At 37.4% G+C, this 22070-nt stretch overlaps 1 protein-coding gene across 6 annotated transcripts in view; it reads right to left on the reverse strand.

Annotated features, from left to right (window-relative positions):
• The window catches only part of Atad1 (ATPase family AAA domain containing 1), a 48425-nt gene that overhangs the window by 16677 nt on the left and 9678 nt on the right, over positions 1-22070 (reverse strand). For all 6 annotated transcript variants that reach the window (XM_036166535.1, XM_036166493.1, XM_036166510.1 and 3 more), the window contains 4 exons: positions 19685-19783; positions 15636-15756; positions 12277-12477; positions 5461-5567 (listed from right to left, as the gene is read on the reverse strand). In XM_036166535.1, the coding sequence (XP_036022428.1) occupies positions 5461-5567; positions 12277-12477; positions 15636-15756; positions 19685-19783 (528 nt within the window). The remainder of the gene's footprint in view (positions 1-5460; positions 5568-12276; positions 12478-15635; positions 15757-19684; positions 19784-22070) is intronic.

Below are 22070 nucleotides of genomic sequence, written 5' to 3' on the forward strand. Positions count from 1 at the left end.
AAATGACTACATCTTGGGAGTATGAGTGGAAGGCTCCCCGTAAGTCTTTCATAATGTTATGAAAACCCATTTCCCCATAAGTATGAAGACCCTGATGGCAGTAACATATATATCAGCTGCTTTTTCTTCTAGGTTTCACAGCATCATCTCACTGTACTATCGGCTCTGCGAGTGTTAAGCTAAATTTAAAAACTGTATAGAATTTTTGTTTGAAGTTTCAAACAAAAGCTGGATGTAGAAGAAAACACCAAATTGCTGGGCAGGGGCCTCTGGGGTAACTCAGTTGTAGAATGCTCGCCTAGCATATGTGAGGCTCTATGATCAATCCCTAGAACCCTGAAGGAGACAAATGAAGAAAAGGAGGAGGGAGACTGAATTTTAAAGACAAAAGGAAAAATACACTGGTGGACCTACTAACTTCTGTGTATACTTATAAAAGATGCAGAAAGAAAAACACAATTTTTAAATTACCAATAGAATTAAAATTAGAATTAAAGATATTCAAATCAAGAAAATTTTCTTTTCTTTCTTTCTTTTTTATGTTTTGTTTTTTTTTGTTTGCTTGTTTGAAACAGGATATCATTATACAGCTCTGGCTGTCCTGGAACTCACTATGTAGACTAGCCTCAACTCACAGAGATCTGCCTGCCTCTGCTCCCCAGGGCTTGTATAAAAATCATATACCATCACATCTGGTGAAAATTTCTTAAAGATATCAATAACCTAATGACAGCACAGACCTACTAAACAAAATTAATTTGTTATTATTATATAGGAGTATATTTACTTAGCCTTACTTTATTTCTGTCTGACAGTTTTAGATTTCTCAAATAACTCTAGAACAAGTTTTTTAAATATCTATCAAATTTTATCTGTTTTTCTCTTTACATTTAATGATATTCAAAATCAGAGAGTAAAATCATTATTAATTAACCAAGTCTGCCACCTAGAGGGAGGAACATGTAAATACAAATACATATTTAAGTTCCACAACATTATGCAATTCTGTGTAAAGATCAAGTGGTCTTAATCCCCATATTAGTTTTTCTTTGATTTCCTACAATTTATTTGAGTAAAGTGATTGAAAAAAATTTTAAATGTTTACCAAATGTAAAAGAAAAAGTTAAAAGTGACTTAATGAGCTAATAACAAAATAAGGAAAAAACACAAAGTGCTGGTTATGGTCTCCTAAGAGCTTTGATCCCATCACTTAGGAGACAAAGGAAAGAAGATCTCCAACGTCAAGGCCAGGCTGGTCTACCTAGTGAGCTCCAGACCAATCAGGGCTATACAGTGAGACCCTGCCTCATTTAAAACAAAATATATAAGGATGTTTTGATATGCTGTTAGGAGAAATGTGAACTAATATTGAACAAAGCTTGTTGAAAACTGCAAAAAAAGGGCTGGAGAGATGGCTCAGAGGTTAAGAGAGCACCCACTGCTCTTCCAGAGGTCCTGTGTTCAATTCCCAGCAACCACATGGTGGCTCACAACCATCTGTAATGAGATCTGGCACACTCTTCTGTATATATAATAAATAAATCTTAAAAAAAAAAAAAAACTGCAAAAAAAAAAAAAAAAACCACAAAAGGTACCTTGTGTATCTAAGGCAATGTTCTAAAAAGAAGAAACAAAAACAAAATATTGAAAAGTGAGCTAAAGAAGCTATATTTTAAGATAAATTCCAGGTAAACAAAGAAGCCTAAAACAAAGTAAAGATTTCAGTATGGAAGGTGAAGTACTAGAAACAAAATCAAGGAATTGAAATTAATCTAGATAATAACCTAATAAATGTGTATAATAAGGAATTCATGATAAAAACTAAAACTATTTGTAGTTTGTTTAAAATATTAAGGAGTGCTTTTTAAGAGCACTTATACATGTATCAAATAAGTTATGAGTCAAATATTAAGTTAAAATTCAAATTCAGAAACATGAAAATTTTTAGTATTTAAGAACAAAATCTAAAGAATGGTTGTTAAATTAAAAACAAAGCTCAAAGTATGGAAATAATTTTATTATTTCACATTGAAAATGAGAATATCTAGATTTATGCTTCAAATCTTAATTGATGGAGATATTAAAAACACCATTATTCTTTATGCCTCACTTCTCCAAGAGGAAAACTGTCATCCATCGCTAAGGTGCCCAGGTGTGATGACAGGCTTCAACGGTCATTTAGTATTTTCGTCTCTTTTGTGGCCAAGTCTGTAAGAAAGCTACCTAAAGCCTGAGCGCTATCAATAGTCACTGAAAAGGTAATCTGAAAGAAAAGCTAACTGGTTCATGAAAAAGTAGACTATATCTAAAACTCTTATTCAAGATTATAAATATAAATTTAACCCTTTCAACATACGATAAAAAAAGAAAAAAAGCAACATCTTCATTTCTCTCCTCAAACCAAACACATCTTAATGAAAACAGCAACTGCTACTTGTAAAAAGAGAATTGTGGTTTTCTAACCAACTAAAATTCCACACAGAAACCACCCCAAGCTGAGGAACTCTGATGAAACAGCCCTGGAGACTCCTCCACTGCCTGTGTCTTCTGCTCTAGAAACCTGAACACCGAACTCTGAAAAGGTATAATCTTCACACATCTCTGACATGACCTAACCACCCAACATTCAAACACATTAAACATCACTATTTAGAAAAACTAATTTTGGGCAGCTTGTAAGGTATTTCCATTAATAAATCTTCCACTTAATTTTTGAGATGGGGTCTCTCTGTAGCCTTTGCTGACCTGGAGCTCACTATATAGACAGGCTTGGCTTCTAACTCATAAAGATCCACCTGTCTCAGCCTCCCAAAAACTGGGGTTAAAGGCATGTGCCACCATGCCCAGCTTATTTTTAAGACAGGGTCTTACTATGGAGATATGACTGACCTGAACTCATGAAGTAAATCAGGCAGGCATCAAACTGTAGTGATTCTCTTACTTCACCCTTCTAAATGCTGAGATTACAGGCATGTACCACTGGCCTAGGCCAATTTTATATGTTCATTAGAGCCAATTATTAATAGAAAATGTTTCCATAACTATTACCCACATTTATGGTGTTATTTCTTCTCTAACCATTATACTAAAGGCTGTTCCCCTCACCATAAAACTGTATTTCAAAGAGGCGATGAAAAAGGAGGGCATGTGATTTCATTTTCCTGAGAATGATATGGTTCTGACTTCTAATTTATGATAATAGGGTGAAATTAAGAGATTCTTAGGTGATATGGCAAAAAATATATATATATATATATGTATGTATGTATCTGAAGTGCACATCAGACAAATCAAGTCAGGGAAATTTATGAGAAATAAATATATAAGGCCAGGGCTCATGAGAAAAATGCTGGTGTCTGAAACCCATCCAGTAGAAACAGGTCTTGATTCATAGGTAGCAAACACATGTGCAGAGCCAGGGAAAAGGTTCAGCGGTGAGGACATTTGTGACCAAGCCTGAGTTAGAATCCTGGTACCTACACAGTAGAAAGAACCGACTCCTGAAAATTGTTCTCTGACCTCTACATGCATGCTGCAGCATGAATACCCTCCCTTTCTCATACTAAGTATCTTTTAATTAAAACAAAAACACATATACATAGAAATACACAACTCCTGAGACTTCATAATTTGCAGCCAAGTAACATGGATATCTCTCAATGTGTCTGTAATGAAAGAAAAATGTGGTGGCATGTGCCTGTAACTCCTGCCCTTGGGAAACAAAGGCAGGACGATTTAAAGTTCGAAGCCAGCCTAGATGACAAACGGTTTGTCATCCTGACTTGACAGTAGTTTTCTCCCTTCCACTGCACTTGTATCTAGCATGTAGGCAATTTATTAGTATTTTATTACATATAAAGCCCTCAAAGTAGGTGAGATTTCACATGCTTTTTATTTTTGCATTGCAATGATGGGGATTGAACTCAGGGCCTGCTAGGTAAACACTAAACTACATCCCTAGTCCTTGATTTTCCAGATAGGCCTCACTGTATACCATAGGCTGGTCTGCAATTGAGGATCTATCTCCTCAGTTTCATAAACATTGGAATCACAAGCTTGTAGGACTACACCAGCCAACATTTTTTTTTTTAAAAAAGGCAAGATCTCACCATGTAACCCAGGCTAGCAGTGACTTTTGAAATCCTCCTGTTCCCGCCTTCCCAATGCTGGAATTACATGTAGACAACAATGATCATTAAATCAATTGCTGTCATTTTAAAAAAAATATGTATTTTAGACTTACTTTATATGCATGAATTTATGTGCACTGCTTTGCATGCCTACTGAATCCTCTGAACTGGAGTTATGTGTGGTTTGTAAGGCATAACACGGGTGCTGAGAACTGAACCTGAGTCCTCTACAAGAAGAGCCAGTATCTAAACTTTCTAAATTATCTCTCCTCCCCCAGTGTTGCAGTTTGCTTTTTAAGAATAGTTTATTAGTGGCTGGAGAGATGGCTCAGCAGTTACAAGCACTGCCTTCTCTTCTAAAAGACCCAGGTTCAATTCCCAGCACTCATAAGGCAGTTCACAATGGACTATAACTCCAATCCCAGGGGATCTGACACCTCCCATGCAGGCAAAACACCAATGCACATAAAATAAAAATAAATCATTTCAAAAAAAAATTTTTTTTAAGATTTTTTTCATGGAAAAAGAAAAAGATTAACTAGGAACACCAAATTAAAAATATGCAGTATTATGATGGTGAATCTGTCAGAGTCAGTATTTATGGGAGAAATGTGGAAGCAAAACAAATTATCTGATTGGCTATAGTTACAAAACCTCCAGGTTTTATGTGGAATGGGACCTCACTGTGTTGTTGCTCTGGTTGGCCATAAACTTTCACTCTCGGCGTCCTGTGCAGCTAGAAGTACAGGTGGAGGCCAATGTGAACTGCTGGTTTTGTCTTGATTAGTGGGGAGGAATTCTTAGTCCATAGCTACATTTGGGACTGAACACATGGGCGGCTCCAGGGGATAAGATTACAGTATTTTGTTTCACATACACCTTTACCAGAAATTACCCAAGTTAAGCCTGGCTTATATTTGCAATATAAAAGGGTTAAGACTACTTGTGAAGTCTCACTTCTCTTCATTTTAATTTTGTGTTCTCCTCTTCCAGGAATCTACTCTACACACAGAGCATTATTTTTGGTTATGACCATTAATGGAACATTGATAGAGGCAAATACAAATCATTGTTGATTCTATGTACTCTAGGGTTCAGTCACACAGTAGCAACAGTACAGGACATGTGAGCTCCTCTAATTATATAAATCTGCTGGCAATCATATAGATGGGTGAAGTTCATAAAAATCATGTTCTTTTGGACCCGTATTACTTAACACTGAGTGTAAAAATAATGAAAGAGACTTCTGTATGAAAGTGCAATGAACACCTCAGCAAGTCCCCACTGAAGACAAAACCACTGATGCTTAGGGAGGAATCTGCTCAGATACCTGGCAGCTGTGGTCAGTGTCCAGCCCGTCCCAGAGGCTCATGAACTGAGCCTTCATCATTGCCGTAGCCTCATGGTCAGAGCTTGAACGGTTTCGCAGAAAGGAGTCTGAAAGAAAAAGGTCCTTAAGCTTAGTAACTAATGACGGATTATTTATTTATCCATGGTATAGCTTAAATTTTTTAAAAAGCTGTCAACTTCATAAAACAAGAAAGAGGGCTGGGGATTATTTATACTGTTTCAGATATTATCTGATAAAAAAAAATAATCCTGGTAAATTCTTGAGAAAATTAGAACACATTCAATTCATAATTTTTCTATCCCAAAAATATATGCATGTCAATATACAGAAGAGATTTTTTTAAAGGTTCTAATGTGAGAGGCTAGACAGGGAACCAAGTAGAGAGTCTTGGGAGAGAGCCTAGGTATATGGCTCTACCTTTCTAATTACCTGAAGCCTTTATGTTCTTAATTACGCTATCATACACTCCTCCCTCCCCATACTCTCTTGGTAATACACAAAAGAAGAAATGCCTAAAATACTATTAAGGGAGAAAAAGTGAAAACAGAAAATGGTTTAAACACATGTGCTAGCACGTGTGTATGTGTGTACTTGACAAAAAGCAATAAGTAAACAAGATATAGAGCCTTTGCTTCTCAGAGATGCTTGCCTTTAAAGACAATTTAACATTCCCTTTAAAATTATTTTCTCTTTAATCCCAGCACTCAGGAGGCAGAGCCAGGTGGATCTCTGTGAGTTCGAGACCAGCCTGGTCTACAGAGCGAGATTCGGGACAGGCACTAAAACTACACAGAGAAATCCTGTCTCGAAAAACCAAAGGGGGAAAAAAAATTATCTTCTGCCTTCAAATATAGACCATTTCATAAAATGCTTTCGTTTTTTTTCCTTTTCTTTTTTCTTATTTTGGTTGTTTTTGAGACAGTTTCTCTGTGTAGCTCTGGCTGTCTTGGAATTCACTCTGTAGCCCAGGCTGGCTACAGACTCCTAGAGATCTATCTGCCTGACTCTGCCTCCTGAGTGCTAGGATCAAAAACGTGAGCCACCATGCTTGGCTAAATCGCTTTCTTCAAAGGAGGAGAACAACTGGATACGGTGGTTCACTCATGTGATCCTAGCACTCAAGAGGCAAAACAAGAGGACTGACAGCTGGAGGCCAGTCTGTGCTCCTCTGTGATTTCTGGGCCATCAAGGGATACAGAGTAAAATCACCTCCAAAAGCTAGAAGGGGGAAAAAGTAAATAAATAAATGGAAATAAAAAAATAAATAAATGGAAAAGTTTCTTTCTGAACACAAAAAGTATTACATCCTAAGAAGGGGGAAAAAATAAAATAGTAAAAGTAAGTCTTGTATTTTCTAGCACAATGCCCATTTCAAGTGCTTTGTTTAGCCATATAATAAGTCGCTGGCATTACTAAATAACCATCAGGTCTCTCTGCCTTGAATCAACAGCTCACAGTTTACCAACTGTGTTTGAAAATAACATAAAATCGTGTTACAATATATTAGTCCAAGCTTAAAAGAAAAAGAAATAATTCCAAGAGAACAAGGCATGGTAGTGTATGCCTTTAAGCCCAGCATATGAGAGACTAAGACAACAGAATGTAACTTTCAAGGTCAGCCTTGAATCTCTATGGTGAGTTCCAGGATAGCCTAAGATACAGGGCTCCCATATCTTTGAGACCATTTCAAAACCAAATCAACAACAAAAAAAGTAATTCCAGAAACTACATATCACTATGACAAGATATATATATTCTGGACGTTGTTCTTAAACAGTTCTATTTTTTGTTTGTTTGTTTGTTTTTTGAAACAGGGTTTCTCTGTGTAGCTTTGGAGCCTGTCCTGGAATTCACTCTGTAGCCGAGGCTGGCCTCGAACTCACAGAGATCCACCTGCCTCTGCCTTCCGAGTGCTGGGATTAAAGGCATGCGCCACAACCGCCTGGCAAACAGTTCTAATTTTATATAAAGGTCCCTATTATAGGACTATGTATCAGACTAACGTCTATACTGGATAAAGTTTAGCCAGTTACTTTTTGAAGATAAACATTATAAATTCACCTAATTTAACCCTTCTTAATTATCTCCACTATCAAGAAGCAGTGCTTGCAAGATAACTATTCAAAATATTACGAAAACCCCACAATGTTTCATAAACACAACTACATCAGTAATTAACATTCAATATAAATAGACTAGAAACTATATGCTGCTTACAAAAGACACAATTAAATAACAATAATTTGGAATAGTAACAAGATAGAAAAAGACTGTAAATGCTAACAGAAACACTGGATGATCAGGGTATGGTAGCTCATGCCTGTAATCCTAGCACTTATTAGGCTAAGGCGGGAGGATCATTTGACTGAGTTTCAGAGAGACCCTATCACAGAAGAGCAAGAAGGGGAGGGAAGAATATGGGAAGAGAGCAAAAGAAAGACACATATGCTTCTAAGGTATGCTCTTACAAAAGCCCAGGTTGGCATGAAACTTGCATGTACCTGAAGACATCCTTGAACCTCTCAAGTCCATGTACCACCACACTCACTTTGGATGAAGTATTTTTTAAGGAAGTTAATGTGTATCTGACAAATCATGTTTCAACAACAGGACAACTTATGTCAATATACACAAAGGCTAGGCTATAGTCTAGAAAAAGAACGTTTGCCTAGCATACTCAAGAGCTGATGTCTGACTCCTAAGCCCAAAACTAGCAATACAGGAAAAGTCGACATGTGACATTAATTTTGGTGATAACTTTTACATAACATCCAAAAGCATAATCTCTTGTTAAAAAAAAAGATTTAATTTATTAAATTAGAAAATTTACTCTACAATAGGATACTGTTAAGAGAATAGAAAGAAAAGCTATAGACTGAGAAAAGTATCTGCAAAACACACCTGACAGACTTCAATTCAAACATAAAGCCAGTACTTAAAATCCAAAACTAAGCTAACAAACTTAATTTAAAAGGAGGCAAGATCTGAACACTTGACCCAAGAAGTTCTGTAGATAATAATTAAGCATGAATGTGTGTATGTGCATAAATAAGATTTGGGGTTTTGTTTGTTTGTTTGTTTTGTTTTGTTTTTTTAAGGCAGAGTTGCATTCTGTAGCCCAAGATGGCCTTGAATCTACACAAACCAAGTCTCAGTTTAAGTACTGGGATTACTGGTGTCAGCCACCATGCCTGGGAAGCTTTAGGCTTTTTTAAGATAAGTAGCTATATAAATTGTTTCAATAGAAGAAAAAGAATAGATAGCTTCAAATGCATAGAAGGGAAAGGAAGAGTTTAAAGGGGTAGGTTATCCACCAGACTGGTAAACAAAAAGGACAAAATTATGTAACAGAAATAAATGTTGACTACATCAGCTTTCATAATGATTGCAAATTGGAAATAAATGTGATTGTATTAGTTTCATAATAAATATAAATTAGATACTTTCAAGCTAAAAAGGAGTTGTGTTTTAAAGTTTAAAAAAGGACTGGAAAGATGGCTCAGAGGTTAAGAGCACTCACTGGCGGTTCTTCCAGAGGTCCTGAGTTCAATTCCCAGCAACCACATGGTGGCTCACAAACATCTGTAATGAGATCTGGCTCCCTCTTCTGGCCTGCAGGCATACATGCAGGCAGAACATTGTATACATAATAAATAAAGTTAAAAAAAAAATCTAGCTATAAGCTTTTTTATTCAATGAAGATATATACCAAAAACTCAAAATGAGTTGAAAGAGTAAACTGATATGAACAAATACACAGGGCAAGTAAGTAATAAAAAATTAGGCACCTTCTCTCTTTATACATGCATTTTTTTATTTGTAAAGATTTATTCTTAAGAGTATGTGTGGGACAGAGAGGAAATGAGAGACAGAGAGAGACTAGGAGTACCTGCAGATGCCAGTAGAGTTCACCAGACCCTCTGGAATTAAAATTACATCCAAGGTGCCTGCTACGTCCTCTGTGAGAGCAGCAACTACTCTTTTTTTTTTTTTTTTTATTTAATTTATTTATTTACTATGTATACAGAATGTATGACTGCAGGCCAGAAGAGGGCGCCAGATCTCATTACAGATGGTTGTGAGCCACCATGTGGTTGCTGGGAATTGAACTCAGGACCTGTGGAAGAGCAGTCAGCGCTTTTAACCTCTGAGCCATCTCTCCAGGCCCCCCCCTCTTTTTTTTTAAATGAGACAGGGTTTCTCTGTTAACAGCCCTGGCTGTCCTGGAACTTGCTGTGCACACCAGGTTGGCCTCAAATTCATAGTATTCCAACTGCCTCTGCCTTCTGGGTACTGGGATTAAAGGTGTACACTTCTATACCTGGCCTGCTACCACTCTTAACAGCTAAGCCAACTGTCCAGCTTTTTTATTTTTAACTTGTTTTAATTTTGTTTTGTTTTTCAGTACTAGAAACTGAATATAGAGCTTTGCATATGCTAGGTAAGCACTCAACCACTAAACCAAATCCTTGAACTTCTCTGGTTTTATTTAGCCTATCATAACTACATAAAATTGCATAATTTAGCAGTAATAAGTCACATGTAAAAAACTCTAATAATTAAACAATACAAAAATACATTTTAGGGGGTGGTGTCACACGCCTAATCCCAGCACTCAGAAGGCAGATGCAGGTGGATCTCTGTGAGTTTGAAGCCAGCCTGGCCACAAAGTGAGTTCTAGGATATCAAGGGCTATTACACAGAGAAATCCTGGGGTGGGGGTGGGAGTGATTTTAATTAAAAATTTTAAGATTTACTTGTATTTTTTTTTTTAATTTGTGTATCTATATGTGTATATGCCACATGTTTGGGTACCTACAAAGGCCAGAAGAGGGTGCTGGATTCCCTGTATCTAGAGTTACACACATCTGTAAGCCACTTAACATGGGTGGGGACTAGGAACCAAACTCAGGTCCTCTTAAGGAGTAGCAAGTGCTCTTAACCAGTGGGCCATCTCTACAGCCCTTATAATAATATATTCTACCAAGAACAAAAATATAGATGAGCTAAAAAATTTAGAGTCAACTAAAATTCAGGACATAAAAGGTAGAATTTTTTTGTTACCTATCCAAATGCAAGAGTAAAATTAAATTCCTACTTCATAATATATGTAATTGAAAAGAAAAAAAGAAAAAAAAAATTTCTTTTTTTTTTCCACCTCCATTTTGTTTGGTTTTGTTGTCTCATTTAGACCAGACTGGCCTTGAACTCACTATGTAGTGGCTACAAAAGACATTGAACTTTTAATCCTCAAGTCTCTAAAACGCTAGAATCACAGGTGTATGTCAACAGGCCCAACTTATATTTATGATGTTGGGACTGAACTCCAAGCTTTATTACAAGCTAGGTAAGCATTCTACCAAGTAAACTTCATTCCCAACCATTGGCCTGGAACTCTTGATTCTTTTATTAGCCTCTCCGGTGCTGGGAGTGCAGGCATATACCCCACCTCTCCCAAATTAGTGTAACATTTTCTTTTTTCTTTCTTTCTCTCTCTTTTTTTCTTTTTTTCTTTTTTTTGGTTTTTCGAGACAGGGTTTCTCTGTGTAGCTTTGCGCCTTTCCTGGAACTCACTCTGTAGCCCAGGCTGGCCTCAAACTCACAGAGATCCACCTGGCTCTGCCTCCCGAGTGCTGGGATTAAAGGCGTTCGCCACCACTGCCCGGCTGTGTGTAGCATTTTCAAGAGCAAGTAATCCCTAGGTTAAAGGATGTTCAGCGTCTAGGTATTTACCATAGATAATTGATGGGTGATGGTGCTCTGTATGTTGATGTGTTGCTCTGATTGGTTGGTAAATAAAATGCTGATTGGCCAGTAGCCAGACAGGAAGTATAGGTGGGATAAGCAAAAAAGGAGAATTCAAGGAGCAACATGTAATAGGATGCAGGTAAAGCCACAGAAAACATGGCAAAACACAGATTAATAGAAATGGGTTAATTTAAGATATAAGAGCTAGCTAGATGGAAGCCTGCCATGGCCATAGTTTAAAAATAATATAATATAAGCCTCTGTGTGTTTACTTGGGTCTGAACTGCTGCGGACCAGGCGAGACACAGAAAAAACTTTCAACTACAAATAATCATATGTATACATGTGTATATCTACAACATACATACTATTTGAAGTTGAGAAAAGACATCTAGCAATCAGATAAGGGAGTAAACAAGCTTATGGTCCATTTTACATCATGGAAATTATATATGGCATATTAGAATAGATACTTTAAGGCTAACAAGATGCTCAGAGGTAAAGGCTGTAAGTGCATAAGCCTGGTGGCAGGAGTTTGATCTCTCCAGTCCTGTGTAAATGTGGAGGACCCACTCAACCAAGCTGCCTTCTGACTTCCATATGTATACAATGGTACACTCAACCGTACAAATTCTTTTTTTTTTTTTGGAGCTGAGAATCAAACCCAGGGCCTTGCGCTTGCTAGGCAAGCGTTCTACTGCTGAGCTTAATCCCCAACCCATAAATTCTTTAAAAAGAACAAATCTTGGGGCGAGAAAATGGCTCAGCAGTTAAGAGTGCTTAACTGCTCTTCCAGAGGTCCTGAATTCAATTACCAATAACCACATGATGGCTCACAACCATCTATAATGGGATCTGATTCCCTTTTCTGGTGTGTATGAAGACAGAACACTCATATACATAAAATATGTGAATAAATAAATCTTAAAAAAAAAACAACAACAACAAATCTTTTGATTTACCAAAGATGTAGATAAATACTAAAATTAAACCTGGTTCTCTACACAGCACCTTTAAAATAAGATGCTCACATAGAAAACAGCATACCTATTTCATCTATAAATATGATGGAAGGCTGTAGCTTTATGGCAAGGGAGAAAACAGCAGCAGCCAGTTTCTGAGATTCTCCATACCACTTATCAGTCAGTGTTGAAGGCTGAAGGTTAATAAATCGACAGCCTGCTTCTTTGGCTGTAGCTTTGGCAATTAACGTTTTCCCACAGCCTGGAGGTCCATACAGAAGAACACCTGAAAATCAACATCATTTCATTATTACCCTTAAGAAAATAAGAGGTTTCTTTAGTTTACATGATAATACATAGTACTAATTTCACACACAATAAAATTTTCTCAATATTCAACTCCTCTATTAATTTTTTTAGAAAAGGTATTTTAAAAAATGGTCTGTATTTAGGTTCAATGTCAACAAGGATAGGTATTTGGAGATTACAGCATCACAGTCCTTTCTCACATGCAAAGGTCCAGGTCAAGATGGTAAAAACTATTATCTTGAAGTACAAACTCATACCTCTTTGTCATTGGCTGACCAATAAAACCATCCGATGCCTTCCACCTTTACAAGCTAAGAGAGTACCACAGCATCCTGGTAATAACCTCTAGGTAACAGCAGCCTCCAAATAGACTGTGTCAAACACATTCTGCCATTGCTCACAGACTTATGTCTCTACAAAAAGGACATGCCTTTTCTCTAAAAAGGAATTATCAGTGCCATTTCCAAAGTATAAAACTGTGTAATCCCCTATAGTCTTTACTGACAGCAATCTGTCCCAAAATACAAAATAAAGGTGGTTAATGTTTTAACATATTAAGATACCTTAACAGTTTATGGTCTTAAATATTTTGGCAATTGCCAGACGGTGATGGCACACACCTTTAAACCCAGCACTTGGGAGGCAGAGGCAGGCGGATCTCTGTGAGTTCAAGGCCAGCTTGATCTACAGAGTGAGATCTAAGACAGGCACCAAAACTACACAGAGAAACTCTGTCTTAGAAAACCAACTAAAATTTTTTTTGGCAATCATTACTGTTTCTCAATTAAAAGTAGCATTTTCTGAATCATCAGTAAAATTATGGTCCTAGCTATAAATTATCTACAGACAGGCTTGTCTTAATCCAGCCTTAAATATTTAATTTAAAGCTCAATTTTTCTCATACAATACTTTAGAAATGACAACATCTACAGATGGTATATGATAGAATTAAGTATCCAATATTGTCTCAAAACATAACAAAAGTAAAACTCAAAGCAAGTTGGAAAGTGGTGGTGCACACCTTTTATTTCAGCACTTGGGAGGCAGAGGCAAAAAGATCTCTGTGAGTTTAAGGACAGTCTGTCTGGTCTACAGATCGAGTTCCAGGACAGCCAAGAGAAAAAGAAAAAAAAATTTCAAAGCCAGCGAAAAACTTGATGAATTTCCCCTTCAAAAATTACTTTAAATATTTTTAAATGAAAATTTTGGTTGGGTGGTGGTTGTGTACACCTTGTATGCCAGCAAGTTCCAGGGCGGCCAGGGCTATACAGAAACCCTATCTGAAACACACACATACACATACATACATACATACATACATACATACATACATACATACATACATACACACATCACACACACACACACACACACACACACACACACACACACACACATACACTAGACAGACAGATAGATAGATAGATAGATAGATAGATAGATAGATTGAACTTGTTTCTACAAACAACCATTTTTTTTTTAACTTCAAGATAATGCTCAAACTTTTCCTTAAGAATACACATATTTTTTCCCACTGGTTTCCATTTTTTAAGACTAAAGTTGTAATATCCACCAACCCAAGTTTAATCATTTTAAAAGCCTATTTTTAAATTTAGATCTCTAAGCTAGGTCATCAGTAATTGTCAATATTTTCAAGCAACCTTTTCTTCTGAAAGGTTTTGCTCCATATGTACACAGCTCAACCTGGCCTCACACTTGCCCTCCAGAGTACGGAGACTTCAGGCATGTGCCACTATGCCTGGCTCTTCTTTGCAATGTTTAACTAAGTCATTTAGGTGCTTAAAATATCTACTGACACTGTTTTGTGGGGTAGCCATGTAAAACTATAAAGAATAGTAAGGTAATGTCATTTCATTTAATGCTGAAAATACATTTAGGATCACATTTTAAAGTGGAATGCAAATCTAACTAGCAGCGAGCTAGTTAGAGCTTTTGTATATCTATTAATTAAATCTCAGCGTTTTTAAAACAAAGTACTGATACAAAAGCTCCTGTATTTTATACACTTTCAGCTACACCATCACTTTACAAATATACACAGTACCTTAAGAATCTGACTCGCTTCGAAGTATACATTTATCACTTTGAATATTTTACCCATGGTGTAGCTGTATTAATTCTTAGCAGATTAAAGTTTTACAACTATTTCTCATCACAAATTACAATTAGTATTCTCAACTATGCAGTTAATAATGTCTAAGGATTAAATGTGCAATAAAAGCTTTTAAGTGTCATAATCCTTGGTAGATGGAGTTATGACAAAGTACATGTGAAGAAATGTCAATGTCTCATTTTATGACCAGGATCCTAAGTCTTACAGTAGCGTTTGAGTGCTATCATTGGAATTACCCATTACATTCCTGTATGGATGCTGTTTCTCCAACACTCAAATAGTCTCCTAACACTAGCAATGAATCCAGCAAGGATATTCAAAGTAGCACCTCTTCTCTTTTTCTCAAGTGGGCTCCATGGCATTAACGTGTATGATGAGTAATATACAGTTCTGTAAACTAGTGAGACACTGTGCAAACTTTTCAGATTTTCTGAACTAATCTGATAATTCCACACAAATCCAACAAATAAAAAATTGTTTTCTTCTATAAAAGCTTAAAAATTCACACCCTCTTTAAAGGTTAATCTTTGTGCCTTTTCCCTCTAGACAGTCTCCCTCTCTGATGCTGGGATTACAGACACGTTTCACCACATCTAGCTACACTTACATGCTATCAGCTAAGATGGATTTTTTTTTTTTAAATAAAAGCTTTGCATGGTTAAGTGCTATAAGTAACTAAAAGATTAGGTTAAGTAATAACACATGCATAAACAAACAAATCCAAATTTGAGATGATCTTCAGTAGTGACAAATTTATTTACATAGAGTAGACAAGCATTTCAAATAAAGGAATTATTGTACAGTTGTCTTATAAGAAGTAGAATTCACCAAAGTTTCAAAAGAGGAAGAATTAGTGAATATTTTAAAATTCTTTATAAACAATTCACTGGATCTCAGCATTCTGCTAAGAATCTGATTTCATGGAAAACAGTCCCTAAAGGCAAAAAACTCCATGTTTTCTAGTCTCTCAAAGCTTAGGCAAATTCATACACTAACCGTACCTTTTGGAGGCTGCAGAAGTCTGGAATTCTCAAACAAATGCTTCTTTTTGATAGGTAAGATGACTGTGTCCTTCAGATCTGTAATGACATCATCTAAACCTGCTATATCACTCCATGTAACCTGGCAAAAGTTAAAGTCAATATGAATTTCACAACTTACATACATGTGAGCATGCACACACAGGCACCTCTCCCAACAGCAAACTATTTTATAATTTGATAATTACATGTGAATAAAAGGTTAAAGCTGTAGATAAAATAAAAATAAACTTTTCATGGGAGTAACTAAATTAATAAATTCTATGACACTGGGGAAAAAGAATTTAACCATGTCTTATTACTGAGAAAAACACTATGCTGGGAGCATTGCTCAGGAGTAGGAGACCTTGCCTAGCATACAAAGCCCCGTTGCAGGGTTCAACTCCAGTAACAGGAAAACAAAAAGCACACAAATGCAAAACCTGTAAAGAGTGAATAAGGTAAACTCGTTCCACTCATGAGAAAGAAACACTCTGATGTTAAAAAAAAAGACTGAGAACAGTCAGGCGATGGTGGTGCACGCCTTTAATCCCAGCACTTAGGAGGCAGAGCCAGGCGGATCTCTGTGAGTTTGAGGCCAGTCTGGTCTACAAAAGTGAGTTCCAGGACAGCCAAGACAGTTATACAGAGAAAACTTGTCTCGGAAAAAAAAAAAAAAAAAAAAGACCGAAGAGCAAACTTACACCAATAACTTAGCACTGGCTACCAGGGAAGAATTCACTGTGAATGTAATTACATTCGTTGTGAGACACAACAGAAATTAGTTTTAGAAATAAGATGTATACCCACCAAATTGAACTTGCAATTTTTATCCATGAAAAGTACAACTGTTGAGCTCAGGAATATGACAAGAACAATTGCTTGCCATATAAGCATGAGAACAAAGGGTTCAGATCTCCAGAATCCACATAAAGGCAGGTGGGGCTCAGTCTATCAGTTAGGAGGCAGAGGCTTCTGGGGAAGCTGGCTAGCTAGACTCAGCCAGACTCATATGCTTTGGATCTAGCAAGGGACCCTTGTCTCAATAAATAAAGTAGAAAGTGATTAAAGCCACCTGATATCAACCTCTGACCTCCACATCCATGTACACATACACAACTTCATATTCATGTTCACACACACATGCAAAGACTTATATGCACACGAATTCACACCATATACATACATACATACATACACACACACACACACACACACACACACACACACACACACAAATAAGTAAACAAAACTGTCAAAAAACAGAAAGAATCAGGGGCTGGAGAGATAGCTCAGAGGTTAAGAGCACTAGCTTCTTTTCCAGAGGCCCTGAATTCAATTCCCAGCATCCACATGGTGTCTCACAACCATCACAATTTGGTGCCCTCTTCTGGCATGCAAGCATACATGCCAAAACACTGCATACATAATAAATAAATAAATCTTTAAAAAGAGAAAAACCAAAATAAATAAATAAGTATAAAAAATAAATAAATAAAAATAGAAACAATCTTAGCAAATCATAAATAGGTATATATATATATATATATAATTTTTAAATAGTATAGAAAAAGCTGGGCAGTGGTGGTGCATGCCTTTAATCCCAGCACTCAGGAGGCAGAGGCAGGCAGAACTCTGTGGGTTTGAGGCCAGCTTGGTCTACACAGCAAATCCCAGGACAGTCAGGGCTACAACAGAGAAACCCTGTCTCGAAAAAACAGAAAAGAAAAAGAAAGAAAAAGAGAAAGGAAGGAAGGAAGGAAGGAAGGAAGGAAGGAAGGAAGGAAGGAAGGAAGGAAGGAAGGAAGGAAGAACGAATGAATTAAAAAATCTTCTAAGTCATTAATCCCAGCACTTGGGAAGCTGAGGCAGGTGGATCTCTGAATCTGAAGCTAGCCTGGTCTACAGAGTAAGTTCTAGGTCAGCCAGGTTCTACATAAAGAAAACTCTGTCTTGAAGGGGGAAAAAAAATGAAAAATCTTAAAATCTTCTACACTCCACTTTTAAAAATAAAATAGGGGTGGGGGTGGTATGCTGGATAGATGGCTCAGTAGTTTTGAGCACTGACTTGTCTTCCAGAAGAGCCAGGTTTGATTCCCAGAACCCACATGGCAGTTCATTGCCATCTATTAATTCCAGACCCAGGGGATCTGATGCCTTCTGGCCTCTACAGGCACTAGGCAAGCATGTGATGCACAGAAACACATGCAAAGAAAACACCAATGCACATAAAAATAAGTACATAAAAATGTAAAGATAAAATAAATTATAGGGAGGTCTTGGTTAAAACTCCTCACTAACATTTGTGAGGCTCTAAATTCAATCTCCAGCACCAAGCACCACATACACACACATACATACATACATACACACACACACACACACACACACACACACACACACACACACAAACAAACAAAAAAGGAAAAGTGAACCTAGACCTCACTCCAGCTGCACAGTAAATGATCAAGTCAGAGGCAATACTTTACAATGTATTTACTCTCTTTAAGCTTGGCCCAGGGCAACAAACCAGTGGCCAAATATAAAGAATGCTAGTTGTAATCGAAACAAAATATTGTCTATTAGTCCATCCTTATTCACAAACAAATACAGTTGCCTCTCCTCCTCACAAAATATCGATACTGGAAATTTCTAAGTAAAAATAAAGCAGGGGCTCAATTCTAGAGTATGTATATATCTCTGCATATACATATAATAAAGACACAGATTTTTATTTTCTAGACTTAGACATGAAACTATCAAATTTCATTCTACAAATTTATACCAAATAGCATCAATGTGTTAGCTGAGTACAGTCTATATATCTGTTGCTATATTTATACAATAACCTGGAATTTATAAATTATACTACTCTGATCTTCAAAAACTTTACCAAGTAAGAAAACAAAGGCCGGGTGATGGTGGCGCACACCTTTAATCCCAGCACTCTGGGAGGCAGAGCCAGGTGGATTTCTGTGAGTTTGAGGCCAGCCTGGACTACCAAGTGAGTTCCAGGAAAGGCGCAAAGCTACACAGAGAAACCCTGTCTCAAAAAACCAAAAAAAAAAAAAAACACCCAAATACTATTATATTATCCTTGAGGATAATACATGAGGGATCTGAAACAGGAAATCACCTGCAGAGGCACTGAGTTCTTTCTTTGGTTTTTCGAGACAGGGTTTCTCTGTGTAGCTTTGCGCCTTTCCTGGAACTCACTCTGTAGCCCGGCTGGCCTCGAACTCACAGAGATCCACCTGCCTCTGCCTCCCAAGTGCTGGGATTAAAGGCATGCGCCACCACCACCCAGCCCTCAATACTTAGAAAACCTGGTATTCAGGATCCTATGTTGTTGACCATTTTAAAAAAATTAGGAAATCTAGACTAAACTCTCCAATTAAAGACCATATGATTATAAGTTTCCTACACTGCATGAATTTCACTAAGCCTTTGTGTGCCGAGTGAACACAGCAGGCTTCAGACAGTATCTTTAACAAGCTGGTCCTTGGCGACTATCTGGAAACTTAGATTTGGAGAAATTTCCTACCATTCCTTGATAAAAACAGCTCACTGTCCCCAAACTGCCTAACAATATGGTTTATGGAGAATATCTCTTTTCCTGTAGGAGTACAGAATTTTGAAACACATATGGAAAAGGAGTCTATATGAACAGGCCCCAGTAAAAACACTGGATTATATCTCCAGTAACCTTTCTGGTGGTGACACGGTACATGTTGTCCTGGCTTGATACAATAATGGACAGGGTCTTGTGACAGCACTTGGGAAGCACTCTTAGGAAAGTACCCGGCTTTCTCCAGGCTCTGATCTACTCTTTTTTTCTATTGCTGCTCTGTCTTGTATCTAACTCATGCAATGAATCACATATGTGTTGGCAACATGCTGAGTCCCTCTTGACTCCTCTTAGAGACCCTCTGAAATTAGTCATGCATGGTCTTTCAGATCTTTGACAGACTGCCAGCCCCCCACCTCCCCCCCACAAAAAGTAAAAGTAAAACAAGATTAAAGATACAAACATGCATATTAAGAGGGTCTACTAGATGAGCAGCAATACTCATTTCATATTCTGAAAGCTTCACATTTTTCACACCAATTTGCTTCATCAGTTTTTCTGCCTAGAAAGGAAAAAAAAACAAGCATCCTTTGATTTGATATTTAGACATTGACAGTTCAAAACAGATAAAATAGAATTCTGAACAGTAATGAACAGAAGACATAATACTTTTCCAGGGATACTCTAGGCCCCTTGTGACTTTTGGGTTAAAAAAAAAAAAAAAACTGGGGGTCTACTCTACTGAAACCAAGAAAATTTAACCAGCTTTTGAGAAATGAAAGCTCAGCACACATAGTAGTAGGAAAAAACTCAGAACTTGGGAGGCTGAGGATTGAGTGAAAGCTGGGGCTCAGTAATGTCTGTAATACCATGGCTGAGGCAGAGGGCTTAAGGTCATCCTCTGCTACCAAGCAAGTTCAAGGTCATCTTGGGCACATGAGACCAGTCTCAAAAGGGCTGTGTCTGTCTGTCTGTCTGTCTGTCTGTCTGTGTGTGAGAGAGAGAGAGAGAGAGAAAGAGAGAGGGAGAGAGGGAGAAGGGAGAGGGAGAGAGGGAGGGAGGGAGGGAAAGGAAGGGAAGGAGGGAATAGAACATATGATTGAAGAGATCAGTTCAAGCTCCCTTGGTTCCCAAATGACCTCAGGATAGTTTATTTTCTTTCCTAGTAGGATTATGATGACAGTTACAGGTAGAGTTGTCAATATAAAAGCCCAATGAATTAATATCAAACAAGAGACAACTGAGTTCCTTTCCTTATGTTAATAAAGTATCTGAAACAGATATCTAATTTCCTTGAACTTAATAAGATATCCACAAGAATTGTTTGTACATGTGTACTTTTCTTTCTTTTTTTTTTTTTTTAATTTTTATTTTCCAGAGCTGAGGACCAAACCCAGGGCCTTGTGCTTACTAGGCAAGCACTCTACCACTGAGCTAAATCCTCAACCCACATGTGTACTTTTAAAGTTTTAAATTTTATTTTATGTATATGAGTGCTCTATCTATATATATGACTTTATGCTAGAAGAAGGCATCAGATCCCACTACTGATGGTTGTGAGCCACCATGTGGTTGCTGGGATTTGAACTCAGGACCTCGGGAAGAGCAGTGTGCTCTTAACCACTGAGCCATCTCTCCAGCCCCCTCCTTAATGTCTTGAACATGCATACCTTCTTCTTCCACTATCTATAAATAAAGCTTTTGTGTCAGCTATTAAAGGTATCTATTTTAGCACTGGTTAAGACAATAATGTATTCTTCCCTGTACACCTTGTACAGGCAAGACTCAAAAAAAGTGGATTTCAACCAGAGACATTATATTTCCCAAGGGACATTTAACAATGTCAAAAATACTTGTCTATCACACTTGGGGATGAGGAGAACATGGTGTTATCAGCATCTAGTCCAATGGTTCTCAACTTGTGAGTTATGATCTCTTTGGAGGTCTAAAGACCCTTTCATGTGGGGTCTCAGATATCCTGTAATGTAATGATATTTACAATTCCTAAAAGTAGCAAAATCATAGTTATAAAGTAGCAATGAAATAATTTTATGGTTGAGGTCACAACATGAGGAACTGGATCACAGCATTAGGAAGGTTGAGAACCACTGATAGTCAAGTCAAGGCAAGACACAGAAGCCCCTGCCCACATCCCAAAGAATTATCAGGCCCAAAATGTCAAAAGTATAGAAACTGAGAAATCTCAAGTTTTTCCTTATTAGCTAGCTGCCTTGAAAATGTTATTGTATGTCACAACTGTCTACTATAAATAACAGCCTTTACTAACACATGGAACTTCCCAAATAAAAATTACACTGCGAGCTAGTGAGATGGCTCAGCAGGCAATGGAGCTTGCCGTGAGGGCTGAAGACCTACATTTGACCCCAGGACCCACATGATGGAGGGAGAGAACTGACTCCCACAGGTTGTTCTGTGATCTCCATCACATCTCTACTGCAGGTGTGTGTGTGTGTGTGTGTGTGATGTGCTCACATACACAACAACAAAAATTTTTAAGTTAAAATATAGTTTATAAAGATAGAAAATACAACTTCTCTCTCCTACAATAGCAATTCCATTTGTGATTTCAGGTTGTGTTGATAACAATGACAGAAAAGGTAAAAAGAGGGGTTAAAGAGATGGCTCAGTCATTAAGAGCAGTGACTCCTCTGCCAGAGGACCCAGGTTTGACTTCCAACACCCCCATCATAGCTCATAACCATCTGCACCTCCAGTGCTGGGCAAACAGATAACCTCTTTAAGCCTAAGAAGTAGTTAGTACCTGCTGTCCTAGCTGTAGTTTCTATTGTTGTGAAGAGTCACCATAACTCTTTTGAAAAAACAAACAA

The sequence above is a fragment of the Onychomys torridus genome, chromosome 1, assembly GCF_903995425.1.
Source record: "Onychomys torridus chromosome 1, mOncTor1.1, whole genome shotgun sequence".
Taxonomy (NCBI): domain Eukaryota; kingdom Metazoa; phylum Chordata; class Mammalia; order Rodentia; family Cricetidae; genus Onychomys; species Onychomys torridus.